This window comes from Helicoverpa armigera, chromosome 3 (genome assembly GCF_030705265.1).
Source record: "Helicoverpa armigera isolate CAAS_96S chromosome 3, ASM3070526v1, whole genome shotgun sequence".
NCBI classification, from domain to species: Eukaryota; Metazoa; Arthropoda; class Insecta; order Lepidoptera; family Noctuidae; genus Helicoverpa; species Helicoverpa armigera.
Window position 1 is genome coordinate 3,721,522 of NC_087122.1, and position 21,706 is coordinate 3,743,227.

General features: G+C 38.4%; 1 protein-coding gene and 1 non-coding gene across 2 annotated transcripts in view; one reads left to right on the plus strand and one right to left on the minus strand.

Moving 5' to 3' along the window:
* Window positions 1–361: 361 nt before the first annotated feature.
* Trnad-guc (transfer RNA aspartic acid (anticodon GUC)) lies at window positions 362–433 on the minus strand. Its single transcript has one exon. It is a non-coding gene; the product is annotated as a tRNA-Asp (tRNA).
* A 3,578-nt stretch (window positions 434–4,011) lies between these two features.
* The window catches only part of LOC110383805 (tyrosine-protein kinase Drl), a 29,201-nt gene continuing 11,506 nt past the window's right edge, over window positions 4,012–21,706 (plus strand). Inside the window, exon 1 of the mRNA XM_021344714.3 lies at window positions 4,012–4,514. Coding sequence (XP_021200389.1) covers window positions 4,424–4,514 — 91 coding nt within the window. The 5' untranslated portion in view covers window positions 4,012–4,423. The remainder of the gene's footprint in view (window positions 4,515–21,706) is intronic.

Consider the following 21,706-nt stretch of genomic DNA (forward strand, 5'->3'; position numbering starts at 1 on the left):
TATGTAAGTATCTACAGTTGTAGTCAATAAGAGTTATCAGTTGAATTGAATAGATATAGGGAAGAAAGGAAGAACGACAATATTTATAATTATGTCTTGTCTTCCTGGGCGTCAAGATAAAATCAGGTCAATACTGAGAATTTTCAGGCATGAATGAAAGAACTGTAGGTAAGTAATCTAGAAGTGACGAAACGACGATATACAAACAATTGTAAGAGATTTATTTAGCATGTGAATTCTGATGGATATAAACCGAGTGCAGATAAAAAATGGTATGCCCTCATTCGAAATCTCGGTTCTATGACAAAATAATAACAATTCTTGTACTTAGTAAATAATAAATTCTACATGCAAAAAGATTCTCTCCGGCGGGGAATCGAACCCCGGTCTCCCGCGTGACAGGCGGGGATACTTACCACTATACTACCGAAGATATATTTGCTTTGGTTAAATTTTCAAAGTGTATTTCACATCTTTTTATTGTTACTCTATTTTAATTAATTACTGAATCAATATAGGTAATTGAGCCAATGCTAGTGAATACAAACTTTAATAAAATGGATTCTTTTCACATAGAACATTCCACGATTTCACACAGGACGTCCTATTAGATTATATTTGGTGCTCGTTTATTTACAAGCCGCGCCATCTAGTGTTCGCTTGGTTAACGAGGGTCTGTTGGATTTTGACAGAAATGCGGATAGATGGCAGCACCGGTTCTTTAATATCTGATACTTTCATAACACCATAATAATATTTTTTAGGTACTATTCACGGGAGATTTTGATGAATAGGTAAGTACCTAAGTATTATTGTAACCCAAGCTAAAACTTTATTATACTAGCAGGCTGGAACATAGACCTGTACCATTTTAGGCATCACTAGAGTAACTTCATTGCAAATCCTAATGCATATGATGCATAATGAAAGCAGGTTAACTTATAGGTATAAGTTGTGAGTAAATGCTATATTCTCTTTAGTAAGTAAACAAGGTTCTAAAAAGGCTCTAAAAGCTGAAAAGTAAATGGTGCGTAGTAATTATACATTAGATTACCCAAATTACAATATTGTATGCGTAAAATGAGCATTAATTTGGTATTGTAGAAATAATTATCAAGAATCTAAACCTGTCGGTAGCTGTACTTATTCAGTTGTAGAATTAAGGGCTGTCGAATCGTAAAATAAAATTAAAAATTCAGATTATAGAACTTACCTACCAAAAAACTTTGTGTTTGTTTGAGACAGATTATCCGTTACCCACATTCTGAGCCCTAGGTGTGGTTACACAGGCTACTGTATATCTTTCGAACATTCCCGCAGCCTGTTAATTAAACTCATTTTTATCACTCTCTTAAACCTGCACTTCAATTAATGTAGGCCCGTACGCTATTTGGTAGGTAATCTGTGCCCATATTTCATACATACCATGTGTGTAAAATCTATACGTAGATCTAGACTCATGAGGTTATTGACAGCCCTAAGTCTTCGTGAGAGGCGTTCCTCAAACTGCGCGGAGCGGCGAGCGTGCTCTATAATTTGGTACAAAATTGCGGACAGAAACAAACAACAGCCTTGTTCCAGCGATCTTGTTAAAGTTATGTGCCTTAATTACGTTACGATTTATCCGGTTATCATGTTAGCTTAGTTACTATGTTGACGAAATAACAATCAGTTCGGAAATACTTGAGACACGTGTAGGAAATGGACTTAACTTTGCTTTGCCTGAGGTCTCGGGGTACCTACATAAAAGTATGCAGTGCGGTTAGCTTTGTGCCTCAACCTAAGGCTGGAAGTTTGAACTCCGTGTAACCGAGGTATGGTGAATGCAGAATACACCTAGATATCTACCTATAAAATTAAACAAGTAAGAATGGACATCATAAAAAGTTAATTATACAGAAAGCAACTAAGGATCGTTCCGTCGCCTCGTACTGATGCAAGTGAGTGGCAAGTGCAGCCACTTTCACACCCCATCGATCGTAACTCGTTCGTGATTCGATATCGAGTTGTTTACACGCTTGTTAGTCACAATGAGCTTCTCATTATGAAACGGTGGCTGTCTGTGGGTGGTCCTACTCGTTCACAGGCATCGTTAGCACTACGCAAGTACCTTATTCGATACTCGTAATTAGTATCGAGTTTGTATTGGTTTGGTGTCTACTTGGAAGCTGTTTCGTTACGGATCCTATGCACTGAATAGGATAGAGTTACTATCTGTTTTACTGTCTTAGCTTGAGTACCTAAGTGTACTTAGGTACCTATAAGTGCCTACTTACCTATTTATATTAACCCTTAGCTGGTATCGCCTTTTTTGGCAACACTACCGGTATCGTGGGTCAAATTTTACCCATACCAAAAAATCTGTTGTAGAACGTATATTTTTTATTATTTGTATAAAATATGGTTAGTTATTAAATAAAAGAAGCATTTTTTACAAAATTATCTTGGTTTAATTTTAGAATATTAAAAATTTATTATGTTTTACACACATTTGTAACTAACATAATTTTTTGGCACTTTCTGGTTAGTGTGAACTTAAAACATTAAAAAAAAATAGAAATGTATTAAAAACTTTAACTAAAAGATATGTATGGCACTTCTCATATCCTTATGACAACAAAAAAATAAATTACTTCTTAGATCAGTAAAAATTAAAAAAAATGACAACCAAAATCAAAACGACTTTTTTCCAATCTAACAAGATTAGTCTTTATACTTTCTGACAACTAGAACACTGAACATTTTGGAAATAATGTGTCTTACAAATAATATGTAAACATTTAGAGAAGGTTTTCGGTCATTTTTCCAATCGCATAGGTAGCATCAGGCCCTTTTCCGACTTGAAATTGAAGCTGCAGAAGAGGTCGATGCAACTGGTTCTTCAAACTGGGACTGATGACTGAAAGTTGGTTTATATTTGGTGTCCTTTCCGATTTTCCGGTTCCAAATCATCATTTGAGTCGTTCATCAATCCTCGATTTGTCTATCGTTCAAAAAGCCCCCCATTGTAGTAGAAATATTAACTAAAACAAAAAAAGTTACAAATTACACTCAGTGAAAAAAGTTACTTACTTGGTGTCGTGGGTCAAACGTGACCCAGTCGGCTACTTACCTCCGCTCCTAAGATAGTTGCAGCGCTGCACTTCCGCCCCCCGCCGCAGCTAGCGACGCACTGAGAATACGTAGAAGCGCGCAGTCGTAGCATAAATATTAAAAGAATAATTACCGAAAATGTCCGCTTCTGGGTCGAATTTGACCCACAATACCTGCTAAGGGTTAAGTATTATCAATCAATGATTATCTTAATAGTTAGGTACCTACTTGGTTATTGAAGATACTTTTTTTAGCTTACTTCTGGCTACCAAGTTCCTTTTTATCTTATTTTAATTAGTTAGGTACTTGTTAACTTACCTTAGGGCACAGCTTAAGGGAACAAAAAAATTTACAAATCAATTAAATCTTATTTCTGTTTTGACAACAGGTAACTTATGAGGTATGTTCCTACTAAAATACTCAAAAAATAAATACCTACGTGTTTTATATTAATTGTTACTTCTTGACAATACTATAAAATACTAGCTGGTGCCCGCGACTTCGTCTGCGCAGGTTTAGTATTTCGAACAATATGTTTACAAATTGTAGCCTATGTGTTATTCTGATGTATAAGCTATATTATTGTAAAGTTTCATTAAAATCCATTCAGTAGTTTTTGCGTGAAAGAGTAACAAACATCCATACATCCATACATACAAACTTTCGCGTTTATAATATTAGTAGGATAATTTAACTTCATCTCAATATTTATTTTATTTTTCAATACAAACTCAAAAGTTTTAATTCTGAAATCAACTTACGAATCAAACTTACCTGTTGTGCCTGTAATGATCACTATATCGCCATCTATTGTACGCCATGAGTAGTTTTAAAAAGTTCGTAGCCGTCGCTTCTGTTCGCTTCGTCCCTCATGATCTCTTCTCCCACTCATTGAAAAAAATGTTCACAAACGCACACAGCGCAGCGACGCCGTACGCACGCGGTGACTCGAGGCAACACAAACAACCAGTTTGACAGGAACCGTGGCGCGCGGAGGTAGTGTCGCTTTGTTTCGTGAAGTAACATTGATAATATCAATGTTTATAAACAGAATTCGATAAGATATCCATTCCATAACGTCTATTCATGAATAAAATTAAAGACTTTCGCACCTTTACGTGTTAATTCGCGAGTTTATTTGGTTTTTATGTTGGATTTGTACGTTTTATTCGAGTGTGTAATCTTGTATCGGCGAGGCGAGAACTCAGCATCGTTGATTTTGTTGGGACAGTGGATGAAAATGTGAAACAAATGTGTGTTTGTGAACTTTACGTGGTGTTGGACTTGGAGTTGGTACTTTGAGACGTTCGTGGAGGTTGGAGCTGGCACCATGAGGAGTTTGGTGTTCGTGTTGTTGTTGCCTGCGTGCCTAGCACACCTCAATGTTTACCTGAGCAGTGCCGAAGTGTGGCGGTTATTGGGTAAGTTCAATTGCATTATAACCTTATCGATGACACAGCTGCACGTAGTTGCAAAGGTCGTTGATATCGATAATTTGTAGTGATAAGCCACCGGTGTCTTCGATAAACTACCGAAATAGTTCCATGTTCAAAATAGGGATGACCAAGGCGATCAATCTAATTTGTTTAGCTAGATTAATGTTTGCAACAACAAATCGTAAACCTACTTTTAGACGTGAAAATAAACACACTAGTGAAAATAAACCGGCGCACACGATAAGTCCTGCACGTTATTTGACGTTATCGCGTGAAGGTTATGCGGTTCTATTAATATTGAGCTGACAAGATTATACCGCACTTTCAAACAAATACTGGGTAACTAATAACTAACCTAACTATCGAAAGCAGTTCACAAGTTACTTTTTGACAGGCAACAAGGATTTATGCTAAAGGTCAACAGAAATGCAAAATTAGTGATTGATCAAGACGAACGTTATGCCCGAAAACTTTTCATAATATACGATTCCTTTTTTTTTCTTGTCTATTTGATCATGAATAAGTATAGCGAGGGTTTATAAATTTGCGTAACTAGAGTGATATAAAAAATCTACGTAATATCAAATCCTAATTGTCGATGCTAAAGTTGTTATTTTGATAAACCTGGAACAAGCTTCATCGGAAAGCTTGGCTACAGTGGCGGACATAAAAATGTACCACTGTCAAACTTTCCCTATATGTTAGGTATCCAGGTATTAAATTAACTCAAGTTTTTTTTTGTTTTCCTTTCATGTTAGTGAGAACGAAATAAATATAGGTAGGTAGTTTAAAATCTTTTTCCATGAAATAATAAATATTTATAATCAGTATAAATCTCTTAATCCAGTAAATAAACCGACTAAAACCAAACCTAACTTGCTTACAATAACGGCTTCGCAAAAAAATTTCTAAATCCTGAAAATCTAAAACAGCCGCGGACCGGTTTTTTGTAGATAGGTACTTACGTTAATCTCATTTACTTATTAAAAAAACCTTCTAGCTTACTTTAGCGGGATTAGGATTAACAGTAAAAACAATATTTTTTCTAATATAATAGATTAACGGTACGTTTATGAGTGTCGGTTGAATAATACATTTTATATGCAGCGGGTACATTGTTTCTACGTCAAGGAACTTAATCCCCACGATTTTAATTAGACGAACGTCACAACTAATACCTGTGAGCTTGTCATTTACCTCTTCGAGGTAAGCTGGAGTGACGTTTTTGAAAGGGCCCGTGCGCGCGCGCAGGTAATGAGCTTAGAGATGTGACGCCCCTTACAATAAGCCAGTTTTTGTCCCCGCCTATTGTACTAACCTGCCTTAGCCATAGAGTGCCATCCATCTTTGTCAACGACAAAACATCTGCCTTTTGTTCTTGCTTAAAAATTAGAATAATAATAAACAATATTAAGGACCAAACGGGACCTTCCCTTTATTTACTTGATAAATAGGTTAGTTAACTTGACGAAAGTTTAAAAGTATCCTGTAAAAATTGAGCAGTAATTCATTATAATGAGTTTATGTAAATTTTATTTCTTTACTGAACAAATACGAGTGACTAGAACGGCATCGTATAGGTACTCTGTGCATTTCGAAACATAATTTACTTCCAACGATCATAACATAAAAATTAACATATCACGTATCTTTATGTGCTATCTGGTAAGGCTTCCATGGTGCGAGTCCGGAGTATATCGGGCTATTCGATCGGCTCCACGGGTACCTACATGTGTACATGTCATTTATTTCATATGACATTTATGGAGATTCTATAGAGGGAAGCCAATAAACTGGACGCCTTAAATGCGTAATCCGACACGACGGGACGCATATTTTATCTCGTTTTGATTTGAAACTACTCCATCGCAAATTCAAATTTTATTTACCTAGTCGTCTATTGGACGTTGGACTTTTATTAGACACCCACACGTTTGATAGAAAATGTTACGTTATTTAGTTAAATAACGTTTTAAAGGCTCCATTTAGTTATTTACTCATAACGCGTTAGTTAACCACAAAGAAACTTAACATACAATAGAAATTATCAACTTACACCCTGATATTTATTCAAAATTCTACAAAATATTATCCACTGCTACTTATTAATCCAGCACGCCCCTGGCGAGCTAAGGCGGTATCAGACGACAGGATAGTTTATGGTCACCTGTTATCGTTCATCTGTATTCTGTAGAACTTGGAACAACAAACATCCAAGTCTTGCGAGTTCAGCGTTTTAAAAATTTTATCTCCAATTCGGTTTTAACGGTCTTGCCGGTCAACGTTTCAGATATTATATTCAACATGCCAAGGAGTTAATAAAAGTAAATGCATGTCAACGAAAAAATATAATCAATAGCAGCTATGTCTCGTGCAACTTCTTCTCGTACCCGAAAAAAAAATTGCGTATCACGATCACAGATTTCAAAATCAGTTCAGTAGTTCCACATAATGCCCCGTCGTAAACTAACAAACTTTACCTGTTAATCATTAGAATAGAAAAAAATACTGCCATTTATTTCTAAAAAACCTTGGACTTGAACTATGCGCATTGTCCTTCGAACAGCCTCCGCAACCAGGAGCGTAGGCGCAAACCTATAATATTTCCTTGCTTGATACAGCCAAGATAACTTCGACTCGTTACTTATAATGCTTGCCTATTCGTAAGTTTGAATCCGAGAACAAAAGCAATTTTGCGGTGATAAAGCAAAGCAAAACAAAATGAGAACAGTTGGACTGATTGCAGCAATCATTTCTACTGTAACCACAGTATATTTGCCAGATTACATCACGTAAGACGTCTTTCCTAGCGGTACTATACATTAGTTGTTTTTGCACTGTTGGATTAGAAAAATATCTAGGTACATAGTATTGAATTCCTGCATCAGAGGGCGGTAAAAATATCTTGTAACAACATCTTGGGTTACACGGCAAGAGCTGTGGTGGGCTGGTAACAAAAAATCTTGCGTAATTCGATATTTAGATGAGGTATGGGATTTCATTCAGCTAGTCACCGTAACCTCCTCACACGGTTTCAGCATTGTTGACACTAGAGTATCTTTTTAGATAGAAAAACTATTAGCATTCGTAACATTTATGATTTGTCAAAATAATCCCCATTTCCTTTCCGGTCGTTTTATCTTACTTTGTTATCTAAAAGACCCTTTTTTCTTAGACCTATTTCAATATTATCATCTGATAATAATGCATTGGCCTACGTGTAAATCGTAGCAGTCCAAAGCTTATGATTCCCATCCGGGCCTTCGTCTTACAGATAACAATTTCTTTCACCATTCAGGTACAGAAACCATAATAGAATAAATAAAAGCAGTCCGGAATAGACTCACTGTTATTTTAATAAATACTATTAATGCTGCATTCAGGCCGCGCCATTCGGATCTCGTCCCCCAAACCGAAGAAGTCGTTTAGAGAATTAACAATGAAATATTTCAATAAACAGCCAGCGACGGCGCAATATAAATATGGGCTCACGTCCTTCTCGAAACTATTCTTTATGTAAATACAGTTGACACGCGGGATGATGTGGAGTGGGCCCTAAATAAATTTAATTTCATGGACGGTTGAGTAGCAGTTTTTAATCTGTGGGGGTGTGATTTGTCTCTCGCCGGCAGGTGTGGCTTAGAGAAAACATACAGGCTTACGTGATTAGAATAATGCTGGTTAATTAAAAAATACCGGTTTTTATGCTTAAGAGATGTATTTCATCGTGCGGGTATTATGAGTGCAAAATAAATCCTACCACAAACAATCCTGCGTAATCAGGAGTGGGCCTTGATAAAGTAATTTTATTGAGGTGATTTGTTACCCGTTTACACAAACCATAAAACTTGTGAATTTATGTTTGATTGCATAAACGTTGGTTGTAAAATAAGAGTTAATATAAAAGCAATTATGAAACCCCTGTCGACGCAGACCGGATAGCAGAAATAGAATTAGGTGCACATGCAGCGTGCCGCGGGCGACAGACGGATTACTTACTACCTATGTGCACTACATGAATATGCATCTCGTTATTTTCAATTACGCTTGACGTCGGCTTAGCTTTAATCGTTTAAGCTCTGCAATCCATTGTCGTCGACACCTCATGCAATTTTAATGATTAGTCATTGTCATAGCTTTATTAAATGCAAGTTGTTTGCCATTCATTATTCTGTTGGGATCTGAAATTCTAATGCAACAGCTTTGTAACGCCATGTAGGTTTTGCTATTTAAATGTAGCTTTCTTAATGAAACAATGGGTTTTAAATTAAGTTAAATATAAAGGGACAAAACCAATTTAGATGTCGATCTTTACATGGCAATCACCTGCAAAGGGATGATCGATTGAGTGGGGGATATCCATCAACTTGACGTTATTGTAGCTTCTCGCTGTTTTTGTACTCGCAAGGCCTCGGAAGGGACAAAAAGAACAATACATTTTATCACCCGCTGCACTTTTTCTATTCTTTGTCAATTTGTTAGTACAAGTACTTGTTACAGATTTTGGGTATTGTCATAAATTGCCGTGTTAGATAAAGGCTTTTTATTGAACACTTACTCACTGGACTTAAAAAAAAAAAAACTACTATATTTATCTTAAAGTGCCCCATTTTTTACGATCCTCAGTGTAAAATGTGCTATGCTGTATTTGTTCTATATTTTACTATTTTTAGAGACAGGAAAAAAATATTTCAAATAATATCGTGTAATTTTTACAGTTTCTTATAAAGTGGTCGGCTAGTCACTGGATGATGGGATCTTGTTACGCCATCTTGGCCTTCATAGCCATCAGTCATGTCAGTGCCTGTGGTTTGTGGTTACGATCAACATACAGATAGATAGGTACCGGCTTTGTTATGATATTAATGCAGAACAAAGCTTGTAGAGCTTTCCCAAAAGTGATTAGACACGCAACAAAAATAATACTGAGGATATCGTATCAAAACCTTGTTTGACTAAACGGTCAACCCTATCTAATCGACCAAATCAAACAGAATACTTGATTGTAGTATCAAACATACAACTAGCATTTAATAGTCTATTACTCGACTCCATTTAACTATGCAAACTAAACAATGCAATCGGTGCACGTGCGGCGTTAAGCATCGCGTTCCCGCCATTACGACTTGTACCATAGACAGGACTTCTATGGAATAGAAACATTATTAACCGCGCTCGCTCCACGTAAAGTGTGACAAGTTTTTACTGCATTTACCAAGTACGCACTTACAGGGTGCAACATATCTTATTATGCGTAATATTCACGTATCTTTATGATGTTGGTGATATTATAGCTTTTTAGGGTTCCGTAGCCAAAATGGCAAAAACGGAACCCTTATAGTTTCGTCATGTCCGTCTGTCCGTCTGTCCGTCTGTCCGTCTGTCACAGCCGATTTACTCGGAAACTATAAGTACTACAGTGATGAAATTTGATGGGAATATGTGTTGTATGAACCGCTACAAAAATATGACACTAAATAGTAAAAAAAAGAATTGGGGGTGGGGCCCCCCATACATGTAACTGAGGGATGAAATTTTTTTTTTCGATGTACATACCCGTGTGGGGTATCAATGGAAAGGTCTTTTAAAATGATATAAAGTTTTCTAAAAAACATTTTTCTTAAAGTGAACGGTTTTTGAGATATCAGCTCTCAAAGTCGTAAAAAGTATGTCCCCCCCCCTCTATTTTTATAACTACGGGGTATAAAATTCTAAAAAAAATAGAGGTGATGCATGCTAATTAACTCTTTCAACGATTTTTGGTTTGATCAAAGTATCTCTTATAGTTTTTGAGATAGGTTGATTTAACTGTAATTTACGGAACCCTTCGTGCACGAGTCCGACTCGCACTTGGCCGGTTTTTGTACCATTATGCACTTATACTTTTAAGCGATGGTGATGAAATATCGGTCGTTTCGCACATTGAGAAACAGCTTTTGTTTAGGTACTTCATGGTTATTTATGAATGAATAGCTATAGTTTTAAAATTAACCTTGTCAAAAATTGTTTACTATGCCATAAAACTATCAATGTATAACGCGAAAGGTTTGATTTTAATTGTTTAATCTAATTTAAATACGTATGTTTAAACAGAACAGAATTTCCAAATACCAAAGCAGAAAGTTAATCGCGGGTCAGCCAATAGTGACATGTTGGCAATGTATTCAGGCCAGTCGGCGGCTGAACAAATAGATCTTTATAAATAACTCGAAACACTGGCTAATCAAATGCCGCAAGCGAATCCGGCTGCACATCGATAAATTGACGATTCATAAGTCGTAACATAGGTAAATAATATTCATAATTTGTTTACTTAAAACTTACACAAACCCATGAATTTCTAACCACCATTTGCATGAAATAAATGCACGGAGAGCATGAAAGCTCGCTCATCCGTCGGACTGACAATGAAAAATCTTTATGCTGTACGCGGTACATATCACGTGGAAAGATCAACGTTCTAAAATTACTCTTCTCCACGTGATCGATAGTTGAACATATTCAAAGTAATGGTTTCGGGCGTCGGCGAGGGTCGATCTCTCAATCACACCTTCGTTTTGTGCCGGCTAAGCAATTTGCCCGAATGGATGGAGATGTCAACGCGACAAAAAGCTTCGATCGATCAGCGAAGCTGCGCCAGCGCATATTGTGTCGCATAGGTTTTTGTGTGACCCTTCGTGTTAATGCTTCTTTTCATTTTAGTTTGTTTGTGGATCCCATTGTGTCGAATTATTGATAACTTTAAATCGTAAGATGTATTTTTTAGTCAATATCCATTTAAATGCTTGTTACTGTAGAACACTCTCGGGAGTAGGCCCGGAGATTTAGGACAGTGAGCATGCGCCTGAAGAGTGTATCTTCCTAGACGAAGTGCAACGGCCAGACGCGATACCTTTGCTACTCGATGACGTTAATATTAGACTCACAACTAGCACAATTACTTACCATACAGCACAAAACAGTAGCGCACGCACCGTTGCACATAGATAGAGAGAGGTCAGATGTTGTGTGCGTCCCTCCGGCTGGTAAGCGAACGTCGACGGGCCGTCACGACGCGTCCATCAACTGCCACCGCTGACGAGCTAGCTCCGAACCCAGTTTAAGCTCAGTTTAAAACCTGACAGTTCTTCCAACATGATGGATGATATGTAAGAGCGTGTGGAATGTGCCCAAACCGAAATAGCAGCGACTCGACATGGACACTCGTTAACGTTTAGCTAATGACATTACGGCTTAGTTTTGTTTTTGTTCGACTATTAAAGATGAGATGTGTGTTTGTTTTGGGGCCGAGGATTACCGGCGCTGACCCATAATCCCACGTCCATAGTTAATGACTACTTTAATGGCTCACGGAGGATGTATCTCGCAGCGCGACAACGACGCCACCAGTAAAATATTAGAACTCCCGTAGTGCTGGCACACGACTAGTATTTTATATTTCCTTTGTGTTTGTGGGAGCTCAAAAATGTGCCATTAGGGATAATGCTGTGACAATTCTGTTGGTTACGCAGCGTAATTGAATAGGCGGCGCACGCGACCACGCTCCGCTACAGGAGCAAATGTGCAAATAAATGTGTCTAATGTAATGTTCTATTATGTTTATTTATGCACGTTATTATACGAATCAAAGCATTCATTCTCATTCTACGGATCCTGAGCTACTAAAAGCTTCGTAATGTTTTGAATATTCGCGCCTCTGAGACATTATCTTAATTGTTTTATGCACTCAGAGACAGCGTGAAGACACATAAAATATGTCTTAATGTTGTACATCGTAAAGTAAATATGACACTTGCTAGCTAATGGCTGGGAGCTTATGTTCGACGTAAACTGATAAGTAACTGAACAGGAGAACATTACTATTGGGTGTAAATAAATACTCGTGTTGTTGGTTATTTATAATATAGAATAGTTAGACCACACACACGCAGAGAACGGGCGCGGCGCAAACACGCCTGGCGTCAGCTCGCATACCTGTCTCTCCCAGCTTCTGTCTGTGTGTACACTCGCGCTTAGCCCGTACTCGGTGCTAATCAGTTCTAAACACCGTACCACTATGCTATCATTATGGAACACCATTCTTTTCCTAGTTAACAGCTCGGTAACTCTAAGTACTTTCACGGATCACTAGCATCTACTCATTTTGTTTGACCATCCAATCTCTTTAAACTAGATTTCAATGTTTCATTACAATGTTTTACTTTTCTTAAAATTTTGGACAGGGATCACAAAAGTTACAAAATGTGTTTTGTTGGCAAAACAGTTTCAACAATTTACATTGCCGTTATTAAGGACCGTGAAATATGGTCCCACTCAATTGTGTCGTAGTTGTGTGACAATGCAGTATTTACGGAGAAGGACCGAAAATAAACAAACATCGCGCACAATCGGACGAATAAATATGGTGGCACAATGCACGGGCCAGCACGTCATAATAAGGCAGCGGCTTTTGTACGCCGGCTGTAAATCATACAGTCCTTTGAAGAGAATGGCACACCATAAATAATGCCCTAAAATTCGGCTGCGATGCCCTCCACTGGGACATTTTTGTTGCCGTGAAGAGAATTCTAATGGTGAAACAAATTAATCAATGGGGTCGCGACTGTATTTAACTTTTTTGCCACAATGTCTATTGTAATATCGTTTATGGGTGTCGATAAATCCCTAAACGTTTTGACATTAAAATAGCTTTGATTTCATCGTGTCTTCTAATTCTCATATAGTACCTACTATAAATAGTTTAACTGAACAATGAGCGTTCTGTTCCCTAATGTGGTAATTGTTTCGATTTAATAACTTTACGCTTTAAATTTAAACCGGAGTCGTAAATATTGAACTGCAGCCACTTGAAATTTTTATGGCTTCGTAAGAAAGCAATTAAAGTTGAGCATTATGATAGTATTGAAGAATTTAACGCGGTCGACGTTGTTACGACTCAACTGAGCTTTAATGGTTCAGTGCACCCCTGAATAAACATGGCTATTCGGAGTTAAATTTGCTCGCACCGGATATGGCCGCCACTCGAACATATCCATCATGTGCCTCTAAATGAAGACTTGGTCAACGGCACACTGACACTCGAGACTCCTAGGATCAACAATGGATAAAGGAATTCTTATTCGTGTGGGGCTGCGGTCACCTCACCTTATTTTATGATCAGTAAATCTTTCCAGTTATGAGCTCCTAAATAATAACATTTTATAGGCCTCCGTCGTAGAATTGACGAATGCACACTTACGTTTTATAGTCGATGGGTAACCGAAGTGTCCCTGGATTTATGTTTTCCAATGAAATTCTCAGTTTATTGCTAATACAAAGCATTCTGTTGAATTCATGGCAGGAAGGACAGGCTCCTTCGTTATTTTTGTTTATAGTCCTGCAGAGATTGCGATGAGTAAACATGTGCATCTATGGGATGGCCACCCAAAACTTATTCTAAAGCACAGCGTGAAATTGCATCTAACGTTATCTTTGCATCACAATTAAACCTCATCATGTGTCGTATGTTTGGACCTTTAGTTTGTTTGGACAACTTTTAAGAAACCAAAGGTATGACATAGATTGATTTGGACAGTAAATCTTAACATGTCTCGAAGTGAATTCGTATGTTTCGCAGCATGGCGTAGAGATGGGTCGACTCATGGTGTTTCTGTTAGGCCAGACCTCCCGCCGCGCAGGGCCCGCTGCGAGGTCCCGCATGGCCCAAAATTTACATTCTGACTTCGAATAAGGGTTATTGTAATGTTTTGAGATTCTATAGTCAGCCAACTAGATAACGTCTAGTCACTTTCGAATCAATAAACTATACAGAAATTTGTCAATCCGATCCCAGGGGACCGACCCTGTCGTATTGTCCACTAGTTTATTTACATTAGGCTCACAAACTGGTTATTGTGACCGATGTTTATTTTATTAAGAAAGTAAATAAACACCCAGTCGTCTCGATCACCCGGCGTGACTGGATATTTTTTTAGTTTAAAATGTTATTTTTGTTGCATGGTTTCTCAATGGTTTTATCTGTTTCATCATCTGAACATTCAGAAATTATTCTTATTAAGAATTTTCTTTATTAGGAATTAATGTGTGCTTTGTGAAGGCAGGTTAGTCAAACATCGTGACAAACTCGCGGGCGTTGAACGGTAGAAGTTGTTGAATAAGAAAATACACGTTTGGGAAGCAGTTGTGGTGTACAAATATTAGTTGAATCCGTTCGGAGGTGCGCGTGGACTAATATTTGGTTACCAGAGGTCGTTATTACATGCCAAAGTTGGTCATACTCACAACCAAAGTACGATTGAATTCTAATTTCCAGCACGTTATTACACGGTTAAGGATCCAAAATGTTCTTTCAGTGTTTCCACGAAAAATCAGAATCAATATAATATCCAAGAAAGTCTCAATGAAGACTAAAATAAGCATTTGGATTTATTTATTGTATTTTATTTATTCAGTACGTTCGTAAAACTCATTTCCTTAATTCTTAATGTTGTTCGATAGGATTACGTTCACGTTCGGGTTAACTTTATTTCTGGCTCAGTTGGTTCGAGGCAATCGTACGTATTAATGGCGGTAATGGGAGACTGCGTTTATTTAACCGCTCGTAACTCGACTCGTTATGGCCTCGTGTGGATTTTTAAAAGATGGCTGCAGTACCACCGTACGTCATTTCCTCGCCTCGTACATCAATTTTGTCGGATTTAGACTGCGGTGGTGTTAATAATATTAATGAAGTTCTTTAAATGTGCGTTATACTGAGTAATGTCTGAAGAAACATCAATTGAAAATAACGTGTGTCTCAGGGTTTTTGTAATTGGAAAAATAGTAAACCTAAAATTGTCTCCCAACAAACAGCAAATATCCTTATCCCGAGTCCATCAGTAGTCAGCAAACAAAAGTTAGATTTAAAGAACGTTAAAGTTAACGAGGTATGCTGGGTTGCTAGGTTAATTGTGTCTGTAGAGTGTATCGTAGATCTCGTGAGCTGTGCCCACATTACCATGTACGAGTGTCCCACTGCCGTCCGATTGCATCGCACCGCTCGTGATCGGGGAAATGGTCGAGTCCGCTCCACGGTCACGTTTCTACCTGGAAGAAAAAAACTCATAAAACCCATGCAAATAATGTGCTATAAAAGTCAATATGGATTTACGTCGCAGCAGAACTTTTTACCGTCTTTATACGTTATGTATAAATTATGGAAAGGTTTTCTGAAAAGAAAAAACGTTTCGTGTTACTGGTCGACGTCGAGGTGCCGTGGCTGTAGGAGAAATGCAAGTACGCGAGCTAATGTGACCGAGGTGTGGGCGCACCAAGCCTCGCACACTTTTTGCAAATGCAAATTCAATTCCAACTCGGAAATCTTTACGAGAATATTCCGAATGGAAATGTTTACTTTTCTCTTTTACTGCATGTTTTTATTTGCAGCTCGCACATGTAGCAGAGTCGTGCGAAAGATTAATATTGTCTAGTATGCTAATACCTCTTCCACATTTACCCGTGGGTACTGTAACCAAAATGTGCGGTTTTGTTTGGGTTGTTAGGGTCGGTGGTTACCATTAGACCCGCTCGCTCGAGTTAAGAACATCAGATAATTCACGAGAGACTGTTCCAACTGCCTCGTTCTACATGCTCCCTCATTAACGACTTGACTTTATTCTTTCTTTTGTTCACTTCGATTGGTTAGGTAGGACCTTTACTTTTCCTGATCATTTAAAAAACTACTGCATTTTTTCTTTTTTATACAGGCGAGATTGCCGGCTTTTATTTTCATTTGTAATTCGCTTTTCTCGTTGTTGTTTTTCAAAAGCTACCGTTTTAACTGATCGTAGTTCGCATCCTTGCGTGGTAAGGTACGCAAGTTTTGTTTCCTTTTGTACAACGTTTTCGTGACTCGAGGACTTTAAATTGTTAAAGATAAAGTCGTGTCGTTCGATGGTAACGTTAGAACCGGTAGCGATCTTAACAGAGGTCCGTCTAATTGTAATGGGCAGCAACCAGGTGGAATAATACTCGGACTGGCCCGAAGGCTTTGAAAAAGGAATGAGAGGCGTGGCCCGGAGCCTGTTTGTTTTCGAGTCCACTTAAACCGACGCCGAAAACGGAATCTTCCTCAGTTCAAGTCCTTAATTCTGATTTATAGACACCGCATGCTGTTATTATAAAGTTATGGTTACATCTCCCGCGACGGGTGGATTCCCCTTGACGTTCCCAAGTCATAATATCAATTAACTCATTCATAAGTCTTAATTAGAACTCTTAATTAAAATACTGGATTCCAAAAAGTCTTTTGATGTAAGTTTTTATATTTTTTAAATGATAGAGGAAGGGAGAAGTGATTTGGAGGACTCACTGTTGCGGATATCCAGTAATTAGTTTACTTTTAACGTGAAATTAAAGTTTGAGATACAACTCACGGGTATATTGTTATTGTGCTGATTTTAAGGATAACTAACGAGCTTGCTAGTTATTCTTTCAAGCAAAATTGAAAAGCTGCATGAAAAGTTGACACGGACAGATTGTCGGCAATTGAAACTCGGTCGGTTATCCGGAGGTGCTTGTTGGGATAATACGGGCAATCCATCTTAGCAGCCGGCACTCGATGATGGATCTGTGATGGAGATCACGACTCGTTTCTTTGTTGTTTTGTTTTGTTGATAAACGCGATGCGTCCGCGCTGCTTTTTCCGCCCAGTTAGAACCTTGTTACGTTTGAATAGGCCATTTATGAAGTTAATTGGTTCTCCTCTAGCGGTGATAGTTGGATATGTAGTCTATTTATCTATTCAATCTCACCAGAGATTGTGTTTATTTCGAAATGTACTTCCAAATATCTTTCAATTTAGACTTCGTAAAAAATCTACGGAATTTTAGATTGCTACGGAGGCCGAAAGCTAGTAAAACTATAAAGGTAATTGGTAGAGTAAATATTTGATGTTGTTGACCACCGAAGGTTTAATTTGAATCATGAAGTAGATGACTATCAATTTGGGTTAATGATTATCGAAATATTGGAATCTGAAGAAGTGTCCACTAAAAATGACATCGTGGTAGGCGATGCGTAGGCTTGAAATGTAAGTGTGAGATAACATCACCTCGGCTTATACCTCAGGGTGTCTCCTTAGCTTTCACCGGTGCGTCAGCGCTGCCCAATGGGCGCGTGTTGTGACAGCCTCCCACGATAAACTCCATGTTTATATGCGCGCGCGCCGCCCGCCATGTTTGTTTTATCTCGATCCACTGCGCGTCCGTGTTAATAAATGTCTCGTATTGGAAAAAATCTTATCCTCTTTTTTATTCAATATTTTTATGTTGCCCGTATGTTTTATTTAGACATCGATTTATTAATAATGGATCCTTCAGGGTCGTTAGATCAAAATTTAAGATGTACGTTTATGTAGGAGTTTTTATGTTTGTTTTTTGTTAAAGTCAGTTGTGTGGGTCTCATTTTTATTAGGGTTTGAACAAGGGACGATGCGAGACGGTACGTGTTGGTGTATTTTATATTCGAAACAGATGTTATCCTGCGGCGATGGCTGGGAAATTAATTGAATTTGTTTTGTTTGTTATTCGATTCGAATCACACGCATATTTAAACATTCTCACATTTGAATTTAACTAGCTACTTAAGTTACACGTCTGGTGTATAGTATCCATCAAGTGGTTATCTATCTGGTTAATATTCAAGCGCGTCGCTCGTAATGGTAATCTGGAGTGATATAAAACCGATCATTTGTAGTTAGCGTTGATTGTCCTATCTTGTTCTGGTCTGTTGAGCATCAAGCACGGCTAGTTAGTGAGGGGCACATCCAATTTGTTATCGAAGCGATGAGCATTGTCGCTCTGCCCGGAAACTGTCCCGTGACGGAACGCGTAGAAAACCGTGTAATTAAATAGCTAAATAACCCCATCCTATGCACTTGCTGCATACCTCGTTATAAAATGATGAGTAACGATTTGACAGCATAATGTGGTGGGAATTTCAGTATAGAATAAATAAAACACAAGTAACATGTAAAAAGGACGGTGTGTTCTAAGTAAGTTCTTGAATCTCACTGAAACCGGGAATTCTTCCACAATTCACACCGTAACCACCCGCTTCATGCTTTTGATACTTAAAATTTTATTTTATAAGAGTCGAGATGAGAAATAACACGAGTGCACGGCAGGGCACCGGAGGGCAGGCTCGCTTACACCCACCGTTTATAATTTTTGCTCTTTTTGCCCATTGTTTACTTTACGGGCGAGGTTTAAAATTTTATGATTTCCATTATGACTGACGGCAGTGACGGCGATGGCGGCGATCAAATTATATTCTGAACGGTTGCCAACTCGATAATTCCAGATCGTGTATGCGGCTTTTCGATTGCTTTAATTTATTTGATGTAGTCCGGTGTTCAATTACGTGTCTTTAATGGTTTCGGATCAGTTTCTCCGACGTCCCTAGCGAGAAATATAATTTGTAGCGTCGTGCTTCGTTTACAAGTGCGAGTGTATATGATACGATACGTAGGTGTTCGTCGGATGTAAACAGGGCAGGTTAAGCACGCTGGCTGGCGTCGACGCTCGTTTAGAGGGCTCTCGTCGAGTGCACTTCACAAACTGCTCTCTTCAAGCCTTCGTTCAACAGACGATTTTTTAAACTGCCTGTCCGTATTGTTTTCCTTCTTTTAATTTTATTTCGTACCTACACAAATAACAGACGCGTAGTTGGCGTCAAAATGTCAAAAAAGTATTTGCCCATTCTGTGTAATATTTTCGTCGTGGCGAGCGTTATGACCTTTCTAAGTTCCAATGTAAACAGTCGCCGCAGTCGTGCTTCTGTCCCGTACACTGGATGTGTTAGTACAAATCCACGACATAATAAAGTGTGGCGGTCGGATAATATTTGGTGAGCGTTGTTTGACAAGCGTGTTCGTGTGTTTTGTTATTGGACACCTCCACTCCGCACACAGTTTCTATTTGAATTGCCCTGACACAAACTAATGGGAGTTTTCAGGAACGCGGTGGCCCCTCCGGCCTGGACAGTTGTTTGCACATCTGCCGAAGCGAGTCATTTTCCCAAATATATGGAAACTCCAGTAGCCGACGAATATTTGTACACGTATTTCTTATCAAGCGACGATAAGTCGAAAATAAATCATATCGGACGATAAGGCATCGATTTTGAACGCAGGGCTACCGTGCGATAACCTCTTCGGAAGGATTGTGGTAATCTAATAGATAAGGTCGAGAAATTCGTTGTTGTGTGTACTGTCGTGCACGTGGGCTGACTTAGTAATTGGAATATAAACGATACAAGACACAAATTCATGCGGAGGGGTTTGTTATAATCTGGGAACATTTACAAACATGTCACGACTGCGTTCGTGCTCAGTTTTTTTCTAGTTTACTTGGTGGAGTTTGTCACATCGCGCTGCCTGGAGCTGCCGAGTGAAATGGGTGACTTTTTTTGTACAAGTTTCATGTTTCATTTTGAAGTGCAGAGACAGGCAATTTAATCTTTCAGCGTTGTTATTAGACTGCTTCCCGAAGCGATAGCGGTGCTTGAAGATCTAGTTTTTGTGGTCCGCGAGCGAACACGAAACATGCAGGCACGACTTCTTGTGAGGTACATTGCCTTCCATGAAACTAGTCTAGAATTATCTTGATCGTAACAGAATCAAATATTCTGACAAACCAGATTGAACTCTAGGGCCTAGGGCCGCTTGTTGCTTCGGCTTCAGGATTTTGATGATAAAAAAATATGTTTTTGGCATAAGTATGTAATATGTAGTTACCTGTGCTGTAAACATTCTGCATACAATTTGATGGAGTGACTTCATCAAAGTGGTGCAAAGTTATAAATAGGTACCACATGAGCAGTAGTAGAGGGACGCATTACTAAGTTAAACTTAATTTCCTTCGTAGTGGAGCGCACGTGAGGGCATAAAATATTTGCACACATCTGACAACGCAACATGGCTTTTCGCGAATCTTGTAGGTCTGTTTTTGATAAAGAATTTCTGAAATAAAAATAATCCTCACTGCTGAACTCAAGTTATAAATCGTTTGAAAACTTTGAGAAGCGATTTTTCACATCATCTTCAGCATATGCAAGATTGTTAGGATGCGCGTGTAATAATAACATACTTACGGTAATGTAATGATGGTGTTTACGTGTTCGCAATAATTCAGCGTCAGGTGGGTTCTGTATTGCTGCCCGTAGATCTGTCGGCGCAACACTTCCCTTACGATCGTAAACACACTAAGTTTATTTTACTGCAGCACTTATTTATTATATCGTTAACGCACGCACGCTTGATAATTGCTCCTCGAGTACAATAAGCAACGTTCTGTAGCCCGCATGTAAATATAAAATAACTTATAGTTAATTAGACAGAGCTGTAAATAATCGACACGGTTTCCGTATCGCTGCACATCATTAGGGGAGGAATCTCAATAAACATGTGGTATTCCACAGACAAAAAATCAGGAAAAGATTCCGACTGTCAAACTAATTCGTCGGGATTACGTTTGAGGGGCACGCGGGCAAAAACGCGCATCAATCAACGCGCCAATGCGCTGCGGGATCTTTCAAGATTCGACTATTGAATCCTACAAGCCATGTGGATCTCTGGTAACATTTGCTCGTTCAAACCGAGTTCGCAATGTATACCGATCATACCGGTCGTCGGAACTTGTTTGAGATAAAAGAAAAACCACGGCTAATTTGCTTGATATGGGCGATGGCACGCATATCACACTTATTGGTGATTATACCTCAATTAATTTGTCGTTTTCATTCGAATTAATTCATTACAAATGCCTGTTAAAGTTTTTACAGATTTCTGTTTGCGTAATCTTTGATCGGTAGATAAAGAGTTGTTTTAGATATAATAAAACTAATTTGTTTTGATTACATGTGCGAAGTGTTTAATTGTTTGGTTAATTTATTTCAATTGGTTGTGTGTTTTGATTAATTCAATAAATTCGTTTAATGAATGCACGTGTTGTTGCATTGCTGTGTAATTAAATGGGAGAGGGGAGGTTGGGGTAAATGGGACATGTTACAGCGCGACGGTGAGGGATGGCGGTGATTATTGCACACATTATCTGCTCCTGAGATGTTGCCTACATCTCCGGCCCTCGGCGAGCTTGCACCTTGATTATTTTGAGGAAACTCACAGCTCACTTTATTAT